The sequence below is a fragment of the Egretta garzetta genome, unplaced genomic scaffold (genome assembly GCF_000687185.1).
Source record: "Egretta garzetta isolate BGI_Z169 unplaced genomic scaffold, ASM68718v1 scaffold850, whole genome shotgun sequence".
NCBI classification, from domain to species: Eukaryota; Metazoa; Chordata; class Aves; order Pelecaniformes; family Ardeidae; genus Egretta; species Egretta garzetta.
This window is the reverse complement of record NW_009258486.1, coordinates 51,475-74,455: the sequence shown is the minus strand read 5'-3', so window position 1 is coordinate 74,455 and position 22,981 is coordinate 51,475. Positions and strand designations below refer to the sequence as shown.

Genomic DNA, 22,981 nt, shown 5'->3' with positions numbered 1-22,981 from the left:
CTGTCCTGACCGGAGAGTTGCTCCAGCCCTCGGATCATTTTTGTAGCCCTGCTCTGGACCCGCTCCAACAGGTCCATGTCCTTCTTGTGCTGAGGGCTCCAGAGCTGGACTCAGTACTCCAGGTGAGGTCTCACCAGAGCAGAGTAGAGGGGAAGAATCACCTCCCTCGACCTGCTGGCCACACCTCTCCTGACGCAGCCCACTGAGCCAGACGGCATTGACCATACGACCACTGGTGAAACTGGGGCAAGCAAGAATGGTGGGGCTCTATTTCTGACTCGGCTGCTGACCTGCTGGAGGCACTGCAGGGGTAAGGCAACAGCTCCTGTACAGAAACTGCGATTAAGGATGCGAGGCAGCTTGTGCAAATCGCGTTGTCCCGTTCCCCTTGCAGCCCTGCGACTGCAGGCTCACAGCTGCACACGGCGGGGGCTGCCTTTTGCCACCCGTACGCACAGCTGCGAGCGTAAGGTCACCCAGCTTGAAACACAACTTGCTCGGGCCAGTTGTTTGAGTGGGTGAACAACCTGAGAGACACAACTTTTGCCCCTTCCCCACAAGCTTCTTCCTCTCTTGTTTTTTTTTTTAATCTTCCTGTTATATTAAAGCCTCAGCGTAACTATAGGCTCAAAAAAGCAGTGGTTTTATTCCCTGTTACCCCAGCGAACGCTATTAGTGTAACAGCATTGCTGGCTGCACCCTGGAAGGGCTGCTCCAGCAAAAACAGGACAATGGAAAGTATAAAGTGACTCTTAATGCACGTGCAGCCCAGTGTGGGAGGTTGGACTAGAGACCTCTAGAGATCCCAACCCATTTGCAATGTTCTGAGATTTTTGTCAGGGATGCCAAGTAAGGCAACCTTCATATTACCATAGATCACATGTGCCACAACTCTCAAGAAAGTCAGTGATGGAGTACCCAGGCTGGCATGGGGGTGGAGGGACAGGATCTGTGATATCTAGATAGTAGGAAGTGTAAGGTCAAGAAATGGTCTTTTGTGGCAAAACATGTAGAACAGTGCCATTTGTTCAGCTGGTAGAGCAGACTGCCTGGTAACATCCCCAACCCCGGTGCCCAAGAAGCCTGCCCCTCAGGAAACATTAAAAATGCCCTTGGGTTTACACAAAGGGCGTGGGGCCCCTCACACATGGCTTATGCTGGCCTTTTCAATAGCCAGCACGTACAGCCAGGCACATCCAATTTGGAAATAAGCAGGCTGACAGTACACCGTCAGTTTTGGATGAGCTCTATTCCCGCAGGGTCGAAGGCGGAAGAAGCTGTGGCCCTGGGGGAGAGCTTAGCCTACAGCTCACTGATGGTCTAGCTAAATGCTGGAGGCTGCTGGAAGCACCTGGCTGTGGGAGGCTCCGGTGAGCAGGAGCAGACAGGGCTGCCGGGAGGCGAGCTGGGTGCCCTGGCACAGACTCAAGCAGAGGCTGCAACAGCCACCAAACGTCGCCTACTGCGATTCTCTCCGAGCCAACATATCCCCCTGCCTGGACAGCTTTCCTTCAACACTCCCTCTGGCTCTGACATTAGACAGCTTTCCTTTGTGTGACCATATTTGGTCTCCTGTATGCTCCCGGGATGACATGGGGGCAGATACTTGGGAAAGGTGCAGAGGGAATGTAGTCAAATAAGCAGAGACTGAGATAGTAGACCTGTGTACGAGGACTGGAGTAAAGCTACTTCACCATGTTAATCCTTGGGGGTTACCAGACATATTACCACTAAAATACCAAACACCACATGAGCACCGGCTGTGGTACTGTAACTCAGATCTCCTTTGCCTCAGTTTCATCTTTTGGATATTCAAAAAAAGGGTTCATTTGTATTTTTACAGCTTTGGCCAAATTCTTGCTTTCTGTAACAAAGATATGGATGGGATAAAGTTTATTCAACTTAAAATACACACTTTAACCATGCATGTGCTCAGTGAAGCTTAAGGTCTTTGGATGGTAGTAACCTCAGTTAAAGGAGCAGGGCTTTGCAACAGCTTTGAGCCATGCCACGCAGTTCCCTCATGTTCCTCCCAGTGTAGCTCATGCTCCGGTTGGCACAGCATGAGTATCTATGCGCGTTGTCACATGGGAAGATATAAGGGTCCCAAAGACATCTCTTTACCATTGTGGGCTACTGTCTCTAGCGTCTCCTCACTGCTGAGGGTGCTAAGAGTCCCTACCAGCTTGCTAGCCTTGGACGTAATATCAGACCGAGGAGGTGGGCTGAGCCAACATAAATGATTTCGCCTTCCTAAACCAGATGCCAGACAAAGCTCTCTCCTGACCCAACCAGTGAACGAGACAAAGCAAGTCTGCGGGCTCAGGACATCCATCCGCCCTCAACCCAGCTTGTGCTAGGAGAGCTGTCAGCACTGTCCTTGCTGCATTATCCGGGTGCCGCCTCCTTCTTGCTCCAGGTGCCAGTGGGGACCAGTGCCAACTCCCAGCAGCGCAGCGACCCACCCAGCCCATGCCACAGCATGGAGGAGGTCTTCATGGCAAGCTTCTGACCACAGGGGCTTGCTCTCCTGGTAGATGTCACAAGGGTGCCTCCAGAGAAGAAGATCCTTGCCTATTTTATTCCATTTTCTTACACCTTTCATTACCCAGACCCCACAGGAGTATGAGATTACTGCGACATCCCTCTCAGCTCAGCTATTTCCGAGGTGCATGTTACCTCAGGTCCACATTTCACGGAGCCATCCCAGGAGCAGAAACACCACCGAAGATGCCATGGAGGGAACACTCAAATAGAAACTGTTTCCTACAACTTTGTTCCCAACATTCTCATGTCACTTTCTTCTCGGAGCCCCGCAAGTATCCCTGGATCCTTTCGCCCTCTCCAGCTCCCTCCTGCTACGAAACCACCCCCTTTTTTACACCCCTTTACCCCATGGGTTAGGCAAACAGAAGCTGATTCACAACAGGCATGTTGATTCCCTTGCCAGTGGGGTGAGAGGCTGTTTCACCGGCCTTTCCACCTCCTCATGTGAAAAATGAGTTATGATACGGAGTTCACATGCTCTGAGGCTGTTTGCTGCTGGGTCACCTGTGGTTAGCAAATGGATTCAGAAGTTATTCAGGGGTGAGCCCTCAAAGGCAGAGACGGTCAGAGAGGGGCAGGCGGGGGGAATGCCTAATCTCTGATTTCCTTAGGAAACCAGTTTAAAGGTGACTTTGCATCTACGTAAGTACTTTGGTTTTCCAAAGAGCTATGTTCCTGGGAGACTTTGGCCCAAGGTGCTAAAAAATGCTGACCTCTGCAACCAACCAGAAAGAAGATACTGGAAGTCCTGGGGTATCACCACCTGCCTTTGCCCTTAATTATGTATTTTACATCACCTATTCCTTGATACAGGGTCATTAAGAGTAAAGGAAATCTGGAGAAAGTGCTCATTTACATTAATGCAGACTTCTCACACTGTAGTTTGGCTACTTGATGTGTGTCATGTTTAGATATCTCACAGGACTCTTTAGAGGCTCAGTAAGCATTAGCTACGAATTCCATTTCAGCTTCTTTCCCCGCCACAGTGGAGCTGGCAAGAGAAAACTACCAGTTGGAGGAAACTGGATAAATGAGCAGCACAAAAGCAACCCAACACATGCAGCAGAGGAGCCTGAAGTCTGTTTGCTCTGAGAATTTTAAATGTGGCAACACTGACAGCATTAAGCGGGGTTTAACACCTCATGACCTTGCATACAGCCATGCAGACACCGCCTACCCCGAGAGCCTGCAGACCACAGTTACCCCGTCAACCCCTCATCAGGAGACACAGGACCCCATCCTCAGGACACACCTGGGACTGCTTCACGATGGCAGAGCCTTTCACAGCTCATCCTACACATTCCATACGTGCAACATGCACGCGCACACACATACCAACTCCCTTCCCACTGAAGCAAGCGGGGCCCTTGAGCCCTAAGAGCTCCGGGTGAGCTGATGCAGTGCTGGCATGGGTGACCTCCAGCCAAACAGACTGCTGGTGGCAGGGAGGAGGAATTCACAGCAGGACACCCTTCTCTCCCACTTAACTGTAGTTGATCCAAGGACATTTGCAGCAGAAAGGTGCGCCCGGCATAGGAATGTTTGTGCTTGCAAGGAATTACAGTTATTTTCTAATTCTGGAAGAATTTGTGAAGAGCCAGCACATAAAGCGCCACCTCACTCCTGGTATGCTAGCTTCAGACTAATGCCTCCTTCAGGAAGCAAAATGACAATTGCTTCTGGGATATACTGGCAGAGCCTAACTGGCGTAATTAATACCAGCCAGCACACTTTATGGAATAAACATTTTATTTCAATGAGATTACTGCGTTGACTTGATACACTTAAATTTTCCAAGGTGTTTTACCTTGCAGTCTGTTGTAAGATCTTGCATTATGGAAGTTTTAATAGGATAGACATGTTATGAATAAACACTCTCCCCAGTGACAGGTCTTCCGAGTTCTGTGGTTGCTAATGAGATCATGAGAAATGTGTGGGTCTGTTTTACCAACACCCCCAAGATGCAGTCCTTGCTGCAATACTGTTTCGTTTGACTGCCCGCTATCTAGACAACAATGCCAAACCTCTGCAGGCAAACTCAGCGGATGACTCACAGGCTATAGGGTAGTAAAACCTAAGGAGGATGGGTCATCCTTACAGAATGATCTGAAATGTCTGGTTAATTGTCACAAGACAACAAAAATGCATTTTTGTAGAAGTAAAAACTGGGTACTGTCTCTGGGGAGAGAGCGTTAAGTCATACCATCAGGGTGGGACGCTGACCTGTGCCTCCTTATAGATAATCTGTGTCTGTCGCCACTCCAAGGAGCTTGAAAGACAAAGATAAGCAAAGCAGGCTCGTTAGTAACGGAGAGCTACCTAAAAAAGGTGCTGAGGGAGAATGGGAGCCACTGTGACTGAGACAAAGCTCAGCCCAGACACTGACACATGGAAAAGGCGTCAGATGCCAGCCGAAGCGGCAGACAGTGGAAACTAGGCAATTCTTAAAATACAGGCTCTAAGTCTGTGTGTTGCCAGCTATAAATACTGGCCTATTTTACCCTGGAATTCTGAAAAACCCCACAAATATCCTTTCTCCCCCGTTCTTCTCCCAGTTTTTCAACAAGCTTTTAGTGCTTGAGTTCAGGTAGGGGAAGCAGAGAGGACATTAACACCAGCCAGGACTTGATGCTGAGAAGAAACATGCCCTCATTACACTTTGAAAGGTCAAAAAAAGAAAAACAAAAACCCCAAACCAAAAAACCCCCAAACTGTTTATAGATGTGAAGAAGAAATTACTTCCCTACAGCAGGTCAGGTTGGCATGGACTCAGCAAGCGGGCTGTCTGACCTCTGCAGTAAATTACATGGATTGCCAGCAAGGATCATGTGGCTAAATCTCAGAAATCAAGTCCCTGGGACTTTAACTTCTGTGCCTGGCATAATTTAATCTCCAGAAAGGGTAATACCTTTGTTCAGCCTAAAACCCTTGGCAGGGGAACACGAGGTATTTCACTGTAAAGCTGATCAATTTCCCTCATTTCCAGCTCTGAAGATCTTTGCAACAGAGCCCGAGTGACAGGACAGTTGGCTGGACCTGGGCATTCAGAACAGCCCAGAAGCCCCAAGGACTTACATTTTCAAAAGCAATGCACGATTTCCAGGAAGTTAAATACGCAAGGCCTCAGATTTTCTAGAAGTGAGCCTGGTACCTCCTGGTAAAGTCAACCCAAGCAATTTTCTAAATGCACTGCTTCCTCCTGAAAATATGGCCTGCTACATTCTTACAGACTTCACTCACGCACACAGTGCTGTCCCCTTTCCCTTCATATGTTTTAAACTCTAACCCCCAACCATGAATGGCAAACTAATGTATCTCAGATGTCTCCTTTTTGGGAAAAAAGCTTTCAGGCTTTCACAGGAAGTGCAACCCTCCCAAAAACCCTGTACCCAGGAAACATGTTGCACATGCTTAGAGTTCCGTGCTCAGAGTAACTCATTATGCCATTCAGCCCGACGCCCTTCACTGCATGGGCTATTTGGAAAGAAATCTCAGGCCACCTGGAAGCGTTTCACTGGTGCAGCTATGGAACCCCAAACAAGTCCCAGATTTCATTTTCTATTCAGCGCTACATGGGTTATTTTGAGACCTTAACGGCCATTGGGCAACAAGCACAGGACTGTTCACCCCACAGAGCAAAATTAAAGTAACACAGCTGTCCACTTCAAAAGCCTTCAACCCAGGCTCGAAACACAACAGCAGCAGTCTGTGGGCTAAACAGGAGAAGGACTTACCACGAAATGCACAGGAAATCAGCGGTGAAGATAAGCATTGACGTTTCCCCAGCGCCGAACCAGTACCCTACCTTCTAATCCCAACAGCTCCTTGAATGCTGTGCGCTCACCAGTACGCTCAAACCAGCTTCAAACTCTACAGGAGCCTCGCTCATTACCTGCTGCAGGCTACAGCCGAGGGCTGCGAGTCCAGCAGGGCACAGAGGTGGCTCATTTCACACACGACAACAGCTCTGACAAGGCAAGGATGGCCAGACCTGCCTCGCTAGGGAGGGTCGTGCAAGGGGTTAATCCTAACTCCCAGCTCCAGGGAGCAGAGTGGTGCTTTGCTCCTGCACTCAGCACCCAACTCCAGCACCTGAAGGACCTGTGAATCCTGCCCTCCCCTGCTCACCAGCCACAGGAGAGAGCAATTAAGACAATATTCACATGCCTGCTTTGTTCCCTCAGCTTCTGGCTCCCCAGGGGTGGGGGAAAGAACATTTTTGGATCAAAACACTTTTCTGATCTGACTTTCCTTCTGAAAAGGCTTGGTTATCTAGCATTAAGGTCCTGTTTCTCCCTTTCCCCTCTATGCCCCTGTCCATCAAATCCAGCAAGTAAGAAGCATGTGGAAAGGAACTCATGCCACCGCTGCTTCCCACAGGTCATTAATGTCATTTTGGTCTCAGCCCTGTATAACAATGTTGTCCCCATCTTGGAGGGCCATTAAAACAGTAGATTAGCCAGCTAGCAGTCCTTGTGGATGTCTGATTTCCTGGGTTTCCTTTGGGAAGGCCCAAAACTTTACTCTTCTCTTTCCATACCGTGCCACATCTGTACCGTTTGGCAAAGGGTTTAACACCTTTTGCAGATGGCTTCATGGCAGACGGCTTTACTAAGGCTCAGCAAGAATTAGCCATCTGCTGACAACTGGAAAAGGTCTTACGAATAGCAGGGCTCCCACCATTTTATACTCTCTGTTGACTCAAATGTTCTTGAGCTTATGGGCCACAAACTTTCCTTAACCAACGATGGCAGTTCCCATTTTTTAAACTTCCAATCTCTTCCCTACCACAGCAGTTTCTGGAACAAAGCTGAGTCGTGGCCATAGTCCAGAGATTAAGTTAATGGTCTCCTCCTACCTGTCAGCCAAGGGTGCAAGGATATACTTCCACGAATCTTCCAAGCAATCATTCAGCAACACTTCCATGCGATGGCTACCATTAGCTGACCAGTCACACCCACACCTCAGAAAGCACTGGTCCTTCTCTCTGTAATCTTAGTGACTCAGTTATGCTACGAAGCACCCTGAATATGTACCAGTGTAACTGAGAAGAAAATTTGGTCAAAGGGACACATTTTCTATTAAAATAGTGGTGTTTATTACGAAGATGCACAGTCAGTATCTTCGAACTTCTGTTCTGCTGCTTCTTGCATTCTTAGCAACATGCTTTAGTCTGTCCTTCATGTGGTTGTGAGACACTCGGGAACTGTTTATGTGTTGATATATAATTATTATTATTACTATTGGACTTTAAATATTGAGAGACTTCAAAGTTTCCAGGTGAAATGCTAAGTCTTCACATCTTGGGCCAGGCTTTTATGAGGGACTCAATTTTTGGAGGTACACCTAATTGCTAGCATAACTAATTGCTATAAGTGTGCATATCCTCCATGAGGAAATCTTAGAAGCAAGCTGAGAGCTGGAGGGCTGAGCTGTTTTATGTCAACAGGCAGTAGGACTTAGAATGAGTGTTTTGCAGATCTTTCATCTGTCACCTCCCTGCATCTCCTAGATCATTCCTATATGAAAGGAACAAGTCACTGGACTGCTCCTTGCCTCCGAAAGCTTACTTGGACATAACTGCCCCTCCATGAGGTTTGAGCCTTCCAACTATTAGTCTGTTTAGATTTCTCTTCAATCATGCAGCTGGCTCCCTGAAATGAAAACTGGTAACTAAGAAGAGAAGCCCTCAAACGCTTTAACATGGCCACAGCCACCACCACGTATTGCAGAAAAGTGGCTTTTCCACACAGGGTTCCTTTCAGGTGTTTGCTGTTGACATTTTGCCTGTCGATTCAGCGCGTGGTGACACCCAAGGCTGAGAGGTGTCCATGTTTCCAAAGAGGGAGCATTCAGAAGCAGATGTGGAACTGATGCCCCTTCAGCTCCTCTGCAACACTTTCTCCATGACCTTTTTGAAGCTATTCAATGCTGGGTCTTTTCAGGGTAGTTATGGGCTTAAAGAAACAGGAACAAAGTGGTGGTTTCTGAAGCTTCTAAATACTTTGAGAAATCACACCAGACTGCCACTCATATCTTGAAAATCCAGCCTTTCATCTTTGCCACTTATCCTCAGTTTAAGATGGGGACATGCAGAATAACAGAGACACTATTATTCCACAGCCTCATCACACAAGAGAGAGTAAGAGTACCAGAACAAGACAGAGTAATCTACTGCTGACTGCAGTGTTCAGACATGATGGGGGACAAAGGCCAGAAGAGGAACAAAAAGGGGCCCGGACCAACCAGTTTCTAGGAAGGAAAGATGAAAGACTCACTCCAACTGCCACTGAAGTGAGTGGAAAGACTCTCATCTCGACTTCAATGGAAGCTAGATGAAGGGCTTGTTTATGTTTACCTTTGTGAAGCACAAGGCCTGGATGCAAACCTGCAGGTAGGCCTGGGAAGTGTCAGAATCTGACATAAAGAGGGGTTCACGGCAGATGGAGAGGGCAAGAACAGGATTTCTAATCTGGTTGAAAAGCAAAATGCTACACCCCCAACAGAGCACAGAAATTTATATACAAAACTTCAGTGGGAAGTAACGGAAGCAGCATCTGACTCACAACTTTTGTGGAATCTAGTGCAGCTGGCATTCAGGACTAATTATGCTGAATTAGCCCAAGCTATAATGCCCCTTGGCTGGGGGGAGGCGGGGGGAGAGCTACTCTCGCAGCTCTATCTGTAAACCAAGTCCCTTCAGCCTGCTGAATTATAAAGTGCACCAGTAAATATGCTGTACAACCAAGAGCATTAGACAGGTCTGGTGAGCTATCAGCCCACGGGACAATTTTATTGACCCCTCCTCCTTTCACTCCCCCACCCCAGCCCCATGCAACCGGACTGGAACATCATTGTAAGAAAAACAGCAGAGGCAGAGAGAAGGCAGATCCCTATCGAATTCAGCAGCAGTGAGAGACGCTGCCCCATGCAAACTTGCCTGTGTTAGCCTGGCCTTCTTCAGACACCTGCCAGGGACTGGGAATGTCCCCTACACATACAGAAGCTGGCTACGCCGGAATGAGATGGGTAATACATCTGTCATGTCCTTGACTGATGACTGACCAGATGGCATGTTCCAGCAAGAGCATCACCAGCCAGAAGTTAATTTCAGCCTTTCATTAATACCCAGGAAGCAATGCACAGCAAAGAAATCTACGGGGTAGGGGGGGAATAAGAAAGCTGTTTATTAGCAGATAATAAGATTACACCAGGAATTTCTAGAGGACCTTAGTCTGGTTTTTACAATGAAGAACCAGAAGGTACACTAGGAGACACAAACCTAGAAGAGAATGAAAACACAACAATGCATTTCATTTTGCTCATGTGAGTAACCCCTTTGAAGTCTAATGACCTACGTATATGAATACCTGAGCATGTGCAAGAGAAGGGCACTAATTTGCACTTTCTTAATACTATTTCATCTGTAAAGCCAGCAGTTACAGCAAAAAGCCTCATATTTAACAGGACTGCCTGCCTATACAATCACCCTACTTGTATGAACAGCGACTAGAATCCCATTTCCAAATTAACTACAAAGTGTAGGCTTCTTCTATTTAGTTTTAAGGTAGGGCTTTAATGCCCCATATATCAAGCTAAGCAGATTGTTGCTGGTTTTTTTTTTTTCTGATGTTGCTTTTTTATCTCTCTCAATGCTGATGGTGTAAACCACTAAACTATCACTCAGTGACACATTCCCAGCTGGGATGAATGGATATGAATCCCCTGACCAGTAAAACTGTGATAATTCACATCAGCAGATGCTCCAGCCCTTGCAATATCCTCTGTTGCCCCATTTCAAAAAGCAAATTAATGGTTCCGTTTGTCTGCCCCCTGCACTCTGAACAGTGTCCGATTCTTATTTAGGCTTAGCCTTCCTTCGAGCGGTCTGACTTTGCAAAGAGGTCTCCAAGGAAAGTGGAGTTTCCAAACCTCACAGTCTTTGTTTCAGTTCCTCCAGAGGGTCTGCAAAACATCAGCGTCATCTGAAACTCACGCAGCAGCCAGCATGCCGTAGTGGAGAAGACTGAAACATCTGTAATGTACTGCTTTTATGGGGTGCTGACAAAACCTGCAGAGGAGTTACTGGGAGACCTGGAAAAGTTTAAAATAGTATCTGAAATGTAATTATGCAATGCAAACGGTTCCATGCTTTAGCTTGAAGGTCACTGTATCTTTATCAGACACTTCAACAATAATAAAGGCCTCTTAAAACAAAAGCCCTACTCAGAAGGGCAGTTGGGAAAACTGGTGTAGCTACCTGAGATATCCATCAGCAAATAAAAGAACGGCTCAATAATGGCTATTCATCCAAAAATGTTGGATGGGCTCAGGCATTCAATGTGAAAAAAAGTGTCCACAATGGCACATGGGGAACTGATGGTGACAAGTTCATATGTCACCGAGGATTTAGGGCTCTGTTCTAGGATTTGGGTTTTTTGCTAAGCTTCTGAAGAGAATTTTGTTTCCTAAGAAGTTGTATCAATGAGATTGATATATTCAAGAATGTTGTGGTCTTATCTACCCATTATAGCCACCTCCAGTCCTCCCCCAAACCTATTAAACAAATTTGACTGGGACAGAGGTTTGCACCCCTAGGAGTTTAATAGCTAAAGACAACTTCATCATGCTACGGAAAAGCAGACTGTCACGCAGGCTTATCCCTATGCAGTTAGAAACCAAAAAATTCACAAGAGAATGAGAAGTTTTATAAACATCTCAGCATAAATAAAAGTTCCATGAGGGCTCAATGTGTATCAAGAGCCACAAACCCATACGTAGCCAGGCTTTATTATTTCTGGCACTCAAAGGACTACTTGGTGGGGGTTGTTCTGCCTTTTATTTGGACAAGTAAAACCCACTTCCCCCAGTTTATTATTTTACTGCAGTATGTGCACTGAACTTATCACCAAAGACAGCTTGACTTCCTGAAGACAGACTCATTCATGTTCACATGACAAGCAGAGTATCCAAACAGGCTGCAGCGTCTTACAAGAAGGGTAATTATCAGTCTACATCAGATCTAAAGCAGCCTAGTACTTGACTTCAGCACTGCCAGCTGCTTCAGACGACAGCAGAGATGATCCAGGCTAACCTAGTGACAGGGGTACAGATTGGGCTATGTGTCGGTTGACCTGGTTTTGACAAGCGATCTTGTCCTTTGTTATAGTTACTAAAAATTCCCATAAAGCTAATTTCTAATTACATTTTTTCTGAATTTTTTTCTTGCCATGAGTGATGGAAGTCACCAGTGCTGAAGTGACAACAAACGATCTAGCTGCCAGAAATTTAACATGAGGGGTCCACTTTCAAAACAAGTTTTCCAGACAATGAAGTCTGTCTAAAGAAACCGAATACCTACCAAAATCCCCATGAAGGCTGAGGTGCCATTTGGGCACTGAAAGCCCTCCACTTGGTGTGAACCATAAAATTAAACTTCTATTCAAGCCGAGGTGTCATTCAAGCACCTCACACAAAACCCCACCTAGTTAGGTATCACACAGGTAAACCCCTCACAGGCTGACACCACCACCTATAGATCAGCTTGTTCCTCATGGGAGCAAGATTTCCACAATAATTACAGGAGGCCTTCAGGGACAAGGGGAGTTGTAACATAACAGGGTCCTTTACTATATGCTATGGTGCAATATAGCCTTTGGCCAACTGATGTCATTCACACTTCCATTTTTATTTAGGCACCACCATCTTTTTTGTAAGGCAAGACCAAGATGCAACAGAGAGGTGATTTCGGGGACACTAGGGTTATTTTGGACAGGGAGGTTGAGAAAAACTTACTCTTCCCCCCTCATTTTATCTGTTACACCTTCAAGTCACCACAGAGCCTCCACTTATTGTCAGTGATTGTTTCAAAAGTGATCTCCAACACTGGATCCAGAAGGGATGGAAAAAAGAAAAGCAGTTACAAGTTTTTTAATTTGCTAATACAGTCAAAGAGACGTACAGAAAACACAAAAAGTCTAAAAAGCAGACAAGACTATTTTCAGGCTCTCAGACTGGCATCAAGGAGTAACCTAATGGTGTGGAAGATTTATTCCTATACTGTCAGTGTACCTGGAGTCCTTCACAGCACCAAGTACACTGTTCTCATTCAAACAGCAGCAGTATCGTTATTTGTTTTCTCTGTCAGAAAACCCTGTACAATATGACACTGTCTGGTCAGCAGATGGCTCATTTGTTTGCACTGAGTACCCATCCAATGCGTGGCTTGTTTCTCTCAGTTACTGCCTCCTTCTCAGTCTGCTCAGGCTCAAATCTGGACAGAGCCCAGGCAGGCAGGCGCTCAAAATGTAGACCTCCATTCAGGAACACAGCAGAGTGCTCCCTTAGCCTAAACGTTTCCTTCCACATCCACTGCGGAAAGTTCCATTCACTGGTTTGTCAGGACATTTTTAGCACTCAGGAATGAGCTCAAACAATTTATACACTTGGGATAGCTCAGACTGTGTGCATTAGCAAGAGAGACAGGCTTGAGAAGCAAATGATTTCTTCTATTTTCTCACAGCTAGAAAGGTGCATGGTAACTTCAGGACTGATAATGAGGGGGTCTTTTGAAGTGAAATAGTAAACAGATGGTTACAGCACCTCATTCGGCCCTGTCATCCCACCATAGGAATGCCTCCTTCCACCCCCAGTCTGCTCTTAATTGTTGAGAGATTATTAGGTGACAAACCTCTGAGAAGCTTCCACATGAACATTCCTTTTCACATTGCCTTTTTTTCACTGAACAAAGCACTTCAGTAGCATGGAGACCAAAGCCATTCAGCCTTAAAGGATCAGGAGACATTTTAGCAAGCATCTCCCAAAACCCAATGCATTACTTTTGTGGATGAAATGGAGCTGTGACCTCCTTGCTCCTAAAAGTCTTGATAACACTTATGCTGTTTTACACCTTGCGGATTGACAGGCTGATTCAGGATAACGAGAGCCCCATTTTTCAATGTAGACAGCTGGAATGTACAAGTTCTGAAGCATAAAAACCTGAGAAGACGTGACAGAAGTAGTCGCTGCACAACGGTAAGTGGTGAAAGACTGGTTTTGTTTCTAAATGTTCAGTACCAGCCGTTACAAGAAGTAGGACAGGTTTCCACTTTTTCCCAACTTCTACCCAACGAAATAACTTGTTGACAGATAAAATTAATTCTGTTTAGAAATGCCACTGTGCTACCTCTCCCTTAGTCATCAATGTTACTAGCCGAACTTAAAGATATCCCAACAAAGTGAGTGGGACCTACCTTGTAATTCCATCATGACAGTCCCACAGTCAGAGAATATCAAGGGAAATGACATCTAGCTAGACACCAACCCAGAGCAGAAAACAGAACAGCAAGCAATGGCTTGTGCATTTGCTTTGCTCCACACTCACCAGAATGGTCTGAAAACCCAACACACTGGCACACTGTGAAAGCTTACCCTGTTTCTTCCACCAGAACAATCTTAGCACATTTCTGTCCCTGTTACAGCCTACAGGGACTCCACTATGCAATTTCTCCCACCGTCTCACATTTCACCCAAGGGACTCAACTGGTTTTCTCCTCGAGGCAAGTCTACGTTGTTATCCTTGAGTCAAAATTAAAAGTAAAGAACAAGTCTGTGTTAATGGAATAGACAGACTTAAATCACTTCAGGCATTATCAAAGCAATTTACTGCGAAGCCCTACAGAGGGCTGCGGACATTCCAAGATAGGCTGGACTAAGGAGGAAGGCCAAACAGAGGGTTGCAGACATTACAGGATAACATGGACAAGACAGAAGGAAACTGGGTGAAAGCTAATTCCAGCAGGGGGAGAGATTGCAACCACCGACCCAACTGAGGAATGAAACAAGTACCCCCACACACTCCTCATATGCAGGCACAGTGAATTAAAAGAACGCTATAGCTTTAATAGGTAGATAATTAGACTGTCAAGCGATGAAGATGAGTGTGCAAAGACAGGCTAGTGAATACGTATTAGCTAGGTGTGGAAAATATATTTATGATGTATAAATAAGGGAGTAAATCTAAGCTTGATGTGCTTGATTTGTGGAAATATTCCACCCTGCACTCGGTGCCAAATAAAGCAGTATCTCCTCTCTAAACCCATCTTGGTTTCCAGAGTTTTCATTTCCAGGCAACAACTGAAACCTGTATGGTATTTATGGCTTATTCTACTCATTTCTTCCAACGCAGACAGAGTGAACAAGAGTGTTGAGCTGTATAGCTGATCTGAAAACAGTAAGGGCTTTCTAATAACATTTTCTAAAATTACTTCAGTCTTTACTTTTTAGAAAATTCATCTGGATGATCTGCTTAATCCCCACATGCACACCCCCTATGCTTTTTGGGAGGGCTTTTGCCTCTTGAAAAGAAGATTTTTCACAAACTGTAATAGAAGCTTTTAACTGGAGGAGAGATGGGAAAGTAAGCCCCTTGTGGAAGCAGTGTTTCTGAAAATATACAACTGTGCAGTTGCTTCCATAGCAGGTAAAGGAGGCCAGACAATTTTACAGTAAATAATACAGAAATGCATAGGGCACTTATATGATAAGCCATTCAAAAATCCTTTTTTTCAATTTATGGCAATGTCACATATCATCGGATAGGAATTGTCAGCTAACTCTACCTGATTCTGCAACCTGTTTTCCTCACACATCAGAACCCAAGAAAGACATTTAAGCCTAATCTATTTTGTGTTGACATCACTGATGAATTTTTGAGTGTCAGCCAAGCTTGCTTTGTTCATTTCTACAGGTCTGTTTAAAATATGAAGAGACACAGGATGAAGGTGGCAGAATTGAGTATTCAAGTGCTCTTTAGTCAGCCTCTACACTTAAAAAACAAACAAACAAAAGAAAGGACAGGATATGGAAACTGAAGATAAGCCTTCATAGAAGTTATGTCCCCACCAGAATGTTAAGGTTGCATGACCGAAATACTTGAACCTCCTGCTCAAAACAGGGTCAGCCACAGGATGATACCAGAATGCTCAGGGCTCAGGACTTGATAACCTCCAAGGATGGAGAAAACACAACCACTAGGGGCAACCTGGTCCAACATTTGACTTGAATCTTACTTCATTATATTAAGAATAACATCCTCCATTATTCAAATAAGCTTAAGACGCAAATGACCCTGAAACAAAAAATGCAGCACATCCATCTGCCAATCCGACCATGAAGTTAAGGTTGCCCATATGAAAAACTGATTCAAATTCCATCCCTTCGTGGTTCACAGATGGTGGTCAAAATCACACAGCCTTCCCACTTCATTTAAAGCAGCAGCTTATAATTGTTATAGGATATTATCCTTCAAGCAGAATAGCAATGAGAACAAGATGACAGAAACTTTGTAGCCTTCACAGATATTTGCTGACAGCAGAGGACAGGGGATGCTCCAGATTCTCAGGACTCATCTCCAGAGTTGAATGTGCCACAGCTTGGTGATTCATACCCTGTGATCTGTACAGTGTCTGCAAGCAGGCCCACAAACTGCTGCCAAACAGAAACGGAACACCTCAAAATAGTATAGAAGCAGGGAGAAAAAAGTGAGGAAAAAATAAAATTAATAAAAATGCTGTCAAGAGAGAGCTCAACTTTTATATACTTGTAAATGAAAGTTATTGTAGCAGCACAATAGTGTCTCATTTGCTTTTGTCTGGTTTTAGTCAAGTAGATCAAAAACTCTGCCTCTTTTAACCAAAGCCTGATTCCCTGTGTTCTCTTCCTTTCCACTGGTCCTGTCCAAACTTCAAGCCTGCAGACTTCAAATGCTCTAACTTCTCACAGTAGTCAAGAACAGCAACCCGTCCATGCCTACATGTGGTCTGTGCATGAATGATAAAATCAGGATATTCAGAATAGGTCAGATAATTGTTTATGCACAGACCAGAAACATTAACTTGCTACATTCAAGCTCTCAAATTTGTTGACATGGGCATGACGGATATAGCCAAGACTTCCAGACTTCATGCATCACAGGAGCTCTGCCTGGGCACTGAACATTGGAAGCCAAAGGAAGAAAAAACCTCAACTCTCATAATTTTTCCTCTTCCTGGCCCCAAGCACATAGGGAAAAAAAAAAAATACCACATTGAAGAACATCTAGATATCTAGTACCTCTGCTCAGTGAAATGAATTTGAACTTTGAAAAAAAAAATGCACCCCCCTTACCCCCAGTATTATCTTCCAAAACAGCAGAATTGGGTTTTATCTGAAACATATCCCAAACAAACCCCCAAACAACAACAAAAAAAGACAGTCAACAGGCAGACACAAAAGCGTGGAAAGTTTCCTTCCAGATCGCCTAAAGCTGAAAAGTTAGAAAAAACTGATCAGAGGATCTTAGAATAGAGGATGTAAATCAAAGTTTCAGTTAGTGAAGTTAGCTTTCTAAAAAGTCACAGAATGGCAAGTATTTCCAAAGCCTTCATCCTACCTCCTTTGTAATCATTACTTCTTCTGAGTGTAATTGTTAGTACTTTACACTATTTAAGCTGCTCAGATCTGCCAAACAGTCTGTACTAATCAAGCATAGGACCAAATTCTAGTCTATTCTCTCAGACGAACTCAAATAACTGTGTTTCCCACCTCAGGCTCTCCAAAGTTTTATTTGCTCTCAGATTTACATATTCAGATTTAGGATAACAGACTCTATCAAGAAGTAGCATATATTCTGGCATTGAGGTTACATTCAGTTAAGTGATCCAATTTTGAGTAGAAGCAATAACTTAATTCCAACCCTGATAGTGCAAGCTGCATATACTTTCATGTGTCTACAAAAACCCTCACATAAACAACTGAGAGGTTTCTTGGGGTATCTACCCTCTCTAGCCACCTTATTTGCATGTTGTTAGACTTTCTAACCTAGGACTTAAACTCTACAGTCTGAGCAGAGCTTCACAGACCACTATAATAACCTGTAATAGACCACTGTAATTCATAGACCACTATAGTAAACTGGTAACATTTCATCTTCTCTTGCCCCAACTGCAAAATTAATCACTTTGTCCCTTTGTCCCCTCTTCTCACGGTCACCCTGTAAACCAGCCACACAAGAAGCCTGGTCAGCTTTGTGTGACCTTTATCTACTCTTCTGTAGCTGCTAATTTAACTTGACCACTGAACTGTTCATTCTTCATTTTCATCTCCCAAGCGTAGTTCAATCCACAAGTACAAAATCTGAGTGTTAACGTGAAGACAAGCAACACTATGGCTGAGGTCAGAGGTGGCAAGCAGGATTAAAACTAAGCAACCTATACTTCCATCTGATTAAGGCCACTGCGTAATGATGACCCTGCTACTGTTTCTACTAAAGAAAAAAAAAATTGCAGCCCTTTTCAGGGCACTGGAGTGCCTACAAACACACAAGACTGGAGAGTAACAGAATCCAGTAAAAGGTAAGTTTACAGAAAACTTCATTTGTCTCAGCGTTCTAAACTACTTGTTTTCTTCTTGCCATAAGCAAAACTCCCAAGGAGAAGCTACATAAGAAGAGGGACAAAAACAATCTTCCAGACACTTGTAAAATATACTAATTGTTCCATGCAGGCTATGGAGGTGATGTGACAGCCAGGTAGAGAGAATTTTTTCAGCTGGAATGAGTAATATGATGACAAGCTTGCAGTTTCTCCACCTACAAATCAGAATCATTCAAATATCATCTTACCACTAAGACACCTATTTATGTAAGCACAGGCTTAATCACTTAGATATAAGGCATTCAAAAGGTATTATCAGGGCATGTTAAGGCTTATTAAGGCTTAATACAGCATTCTAAAGACACCACAAACTCCAGCAGTGCAGCAATGAAAAGAAACTGCAGCACCAGCCATCTTCAATTTCAAAATCTAAATACACAGAAAATGGCAGAATTCTGCCCATGCACAAGAAGAAGCCCCATTAGTCAAGCCTATTTTTCTTGCCACACTACCTTCCAACAGGGTGTATTTCTCTCTCATTAAAAACACCACTTTATCTCTGCCACCTGATGGTGGATTGCTACAGTGCATTGACTGATACCGTGCGTCAAATGTATGACTTCAGCCTCACTTTGCACCAGTATGCCTAAGTAATGTGACTCTTCCCCCCAAAAAAGGCAAAGGTCTTATCATCTCATGAGTGACCTTCTCAATTCTCCTTGCTTGCATTCTTTAAGCAGTATAGGATATACCATCCACAAGTGACAAAGCTGACTCTCTACTCAGCTTGCAAAGCAACAGATCCTTTCCAACAACTCTGAAGCAGAGCGAATTCTGAACTGAATTCGGAACACAAGGCTACCCTCATTACCAGCAGCAGCTGACAAAGCCACCATTAAATGCTATTTACATGTCTCTCCCACAGACAGTCATGCCAAACAGTTGTATTCAGCAATAATAGCTCTCCATTCTGCTATCCCGCATGTGAGCAAAAGCACCACTCTTGTTCACAGCAAACCAAGTTTCAGTGGTTTAGGAATGTCAATTTGCCACTGATTTTGAACAGCAACCTAGGCACAGGAAATGACACAGATGCTAGTATATGTAAAATGTGCTTTGATTAGAACTGGGGTTAAATTGTGTGTTACTTGTTTTTCTTGCCTAGCCAAAAAGTATTCCTCATTATCAGGAAGGAGGAAAGAAGTAGAGTGCTAACAAGACCCAAGACGGTTAATGTCTTTTTTTTTCCTTGCAGATCACATATCTGTGAGGAACTATATAAATACAGCACTGGTGCTTGACAATTAGAAGTCAGCAGCATCAGCTACAGTCCACAGCCACAGATTGCAATCATCAGCAATGCTGATCAGTCATCTATTTTGTGGTAATTTTATAATTAAATTATTCCTGTACAACATTTCATCACAGGTAGAATAAGCCTACTTTTCTGCATAGTCTAGTGAAGTCACAAAATTTTGTAGTTTGTGGCTTGATAACCGCATAGCTATAGTTTCAAAATAATGTTTAGCAGAAGATAGTGCGTTGAACACTTTGTTGGCATCCCAAACCAGGCAAGGAAGAAGAACTAAAAAAGTTACTGACAAAGATGTTCTCTCTTCACTCCCACCTTGTTGTTTCCATTGAATTATACAGTATTTTCAAGTGCAGAAACTCTAGGTTAGTTTTGTGCACAGAGCTGGGCTTGAAAGAAATCAGAAAAAAAAATTAAACATGAACATGCCTGCCTGCAAATCTCTGTAAAACCAACTGAAATATACAATGAAATCACAGGTGACAGATCTGCTTACATTATTTGAGGACTTGGCTTTGTGTCTCCCAGTTTCATTCATTCACGTGTATTACTGAGATAAAGCTCAATCTGACACTTCAAAATCAGAGCCACAGTAATTAAAAGTGTTAAAGTATTAAAAATAAATAGCTTTTCACTAAGTAGATACTTATTAGTTTTAGTTTTACAACAAAGGTAAGGACTCTGGTACGAAAACTTAGGAAGAAATACTTGACTTTCTTAGCAACTGTTCACAAAGCCGTGAGAAGACTGCTCCTCAAATCCCTGAGAGACCTGCAGCAAACAAGCTGAAAAGCACTTTGTGCAAACAGTACCTAATGGTACTTGGAAGAAAACAAGGCACAGCATACCTAGGCAACCTATGCAACTTGTTCAGATCACACTTACCTTCTCAACACCATACAAGTTCCATGCAGTCTTCCCTTTTGGCAGCAACTACAAAGAGATACATGGCAAGTATCCCACTATTGAACAGATAACAGTTTTTGCTAGCATGTAAGGTCAGACACGTGTTGTTCATCAGAAGTCACACAAACACTGTTCCAATGCTGAAAAATGGGAACAGAATTTCTAGTAAGGCTTCAACCACAGCAGCTATAAACGGCTCAGTCACTCACCGAAGTTACAAATGACCAAAGCTACTAGCTTTTTTACAAAGACCAAGCTCAACAGCCTTTAATTCAAATACATTTATAATAAGCATACATCTCAGAATCAAAATTGGAGGGAGTAGACCGGAACACCCACAAACATTCTTGCTTTAGTCTCCATCCTCCTAGAGGAGGAATGGTTATTTCTGATAGTGGTTTGACCAGTACAGAAGACTCCCACAGACTAAAAGCTTTTATCTTATGTTAGGCATAAGCTAAGTAGTAAAGTACATTCAAGAAGTCCTTGTATCAATTTGGCATTTTTCAAGCATCTGGCAGCTGGTCCTTTTACAGATAGCAAATATCCCCTTTTTGTCTGTAGAGTGTTAAATCAAAATCCACCTCTTCCAGTCCATAAATATACTGAGAATCCTATTTAGCTGAAGTCTACTGGCTGACTCAGGTATTAATGTTAAATTCTCTAAAATGAAAGCATTATGAAAGACTTATTTTCTATTTAGCGATATCATACCTCCTTACTGATAGTTTTGGGTTGTCCTACTGATGACTTACACATTATACACCTACAAAATTTGAAAATAATAAAATCTGAATAATTACAATACATGCTATCTGGAAACACATCACAGATGTCTAAGGAGAGAAAGAAAAAGTAAAAGGCTTTAATACATTTCACTATTTTGTGCGGATAATTATTTAACAGACTATGTCCAACCAGTAAAGAAACCAACCTTTCAGTCTTTTTTGCTCTCTTTTCTCAAGACACTTGACTTGTACTTTGAGCTTAAGCAGTAGTTAAGTAGTTAATCCACTGATACACAACCTAAGCAGAAAATAATCTTTAGTTGTACCACTAAATCATTAATATCATTAGTGATACAACAGCTCAGTGCTGGACCAATAATAATATTTTCTTGGTTACTGTAGAGATAAATTTGTAGCCAGGTAATTGGAGTACAACAGTAAAAACTCAAAACATCCCCAAGTTGTGTGCAGGAAATGCTGCACATAATAGCTTTAGATTAAATCAGAATTTGTTTTCATTGCTACCATTGCCATGATGGCAAAATTGTCTCTAAAAGTCAATGTATATTAAAAAAAAGATTATTACATTTTATGATGACTAAACAAAATAAATTACAAGTAAGATTCAAAACTCTATAATCAGAGCTTATTTTCAACAGAAAGGTATGAGTGCAGATTCTTTTGGGTTGGAATAACTTGACTGCTTGCTTGGTATCTCAAGTTATGAACCTCTCTTCCTCATAAAGTGCATGAATCCAAAAATGTCCTTACTGAACAGAAATAGCTTGATTGTTACAAATACTCAAGAGCAACAGAATGGCAATATCTTCAGATGCTTACAACTGTATTGTAAAGCTGGTTCAACAAAGGTAGGAAGGTGAAATTTGATTTGATAAAGTCTCATTGCAGTGGACAAAAATTTGCTGACAGAAGAATAATATTCAGTTCACAAGAGCGCATATAACAAAACCAAACATGCAATCTATTGCTTTTAAAACTTTTACTGCAACATAACATTGAAGTGAACAGTAATTAGATATCTATCATTTTTTTCCCCAAAGAAAAGATGTAAACAGGATAATAATTTTACCTGTATGTATATAGCTTCTCAGATCATTTGAGAGGGGCAAAAGATGGGGTGATGCTTCTCAATGATCAAGACACTTTTAACTGAAATGGGTTTTCATTTGGAAAAAAAAAGCCCACATTGTTTTAATCTGGCATTAAACAAAATACTGTGCTTCTTGCACTACTTTAACACATATGAAAAAGCAAAATAAGTAGCCATATTTTGGCATTCATGTTTACATTTGCTCAGATCTTTTAGATTTCACAAAGCTGCTATCCAGGGTTGCCATGAAATACAGATTGTATAATCTAGGTAGCACAGGCTACTTCCAATACCAATACTAAGTAGAAAGGAACATGAAGCAGGGCATTACACTACAGTTCTGGAACTAGTACAGTAAGAGTGAAAACCTAGAAAAAGTTAATCTATAGTTTATAGAAGGAACTAATTATCTGCAGAAGCCGATTTTTGGTTGTATATTATTTTACACTGTGTGGTTTTCTGCATCTGCTAATTTAAAGCAGACATACATGCTGCTTTCTTTGCTTTGTTTCCTATGTTCTCTTCTCTCCACATCCCCATATACCATACATCAAGCATTGTGAATATAAGCCCAAATATCCCAGACAATCCAGTGAACAAAGTTAGTGTAATGCACTGGTGTGAGGTGTGAAATAAAAAAATGTCTCTCAATCTTCATCAAAGTTCTGCTGTAGAAGAAAGTTGGCAGCCAAGTTTTCATTCTTCTCACATGCAAAATATGCCTGTATCACAAGTCCTTCAGGAAATCCTAATGCCTTTAACTGAAGAAAAGAAACACATTTAGAAAGCACATTTTGTATATTAAGCTTCTTTGTATGTCTAGTTATCTTGAGATGCCACTTAAGCAATCACTGCTTTCTTGAAACAAACATTGCTGCCTAGCTCAGTGCAGACTTTTATAAGCAAAGAGTAAGAAGGTGTTGCCTCTGTCTTTAGTAAACAGAATTCTTACTTGAAAAAGTGA

The 22,981-nt window shown here is 43.1% G+C and overlaps 1 protein-coding gene and 1 long non-coding RNA gene across 7 annotated transcripts in view; one reads left to right on the top strand and one right to left on the bottom strand.

Moving 5' to 3' along the window:
* LOC118452931 overlaps positions 1-5,215 on the top strand; it is a 6,418-nt gene extending 1,203 nt beyond the window's left edge. The window contains exons 2-3 of the long non-coding RNA XR_004842813.1: positions 986-990; positions 2,492-5,215. This is a non-coding gene — a long non-coding RNA (uncharacterized LOC118452931). The remainder of the gene's footprint in view (positions 1-985; positions 991-2,491) is intronic.
* A 4,784-nt stretch (positions 5,216-9,999) lies between these two features.
* Positions 10,000-22,981, bottom strand: part of RAD23B (RAD23 homolog B, nucleotide excision repair protein) — a 50,432-nt gene continuing 37,450 nt past the window's right edge. For 2 of the 6 annotated variants that reach the window (XM_035900699.1, XM_035900707.1), the window contains one exon: positions 20,414-22,778. In XM_035900699.1, coding sequence (XP_035756592.1) covers positions 22,665-22,778 — 114 coding nt within the window. In that variant the 3' untranslated portion in view covers positions 20,414-22,664. Of the gene's footprint in view, positions 16,036-20,157; positions 20,319-20,413; positions 22,779-22,981 lie in introns of those variants that run through there. The other 4 variants (XM_009645049.2, XM_035900710.1, XR_004842808.1 and 1 more) reach the window with 3 other exon arrangements.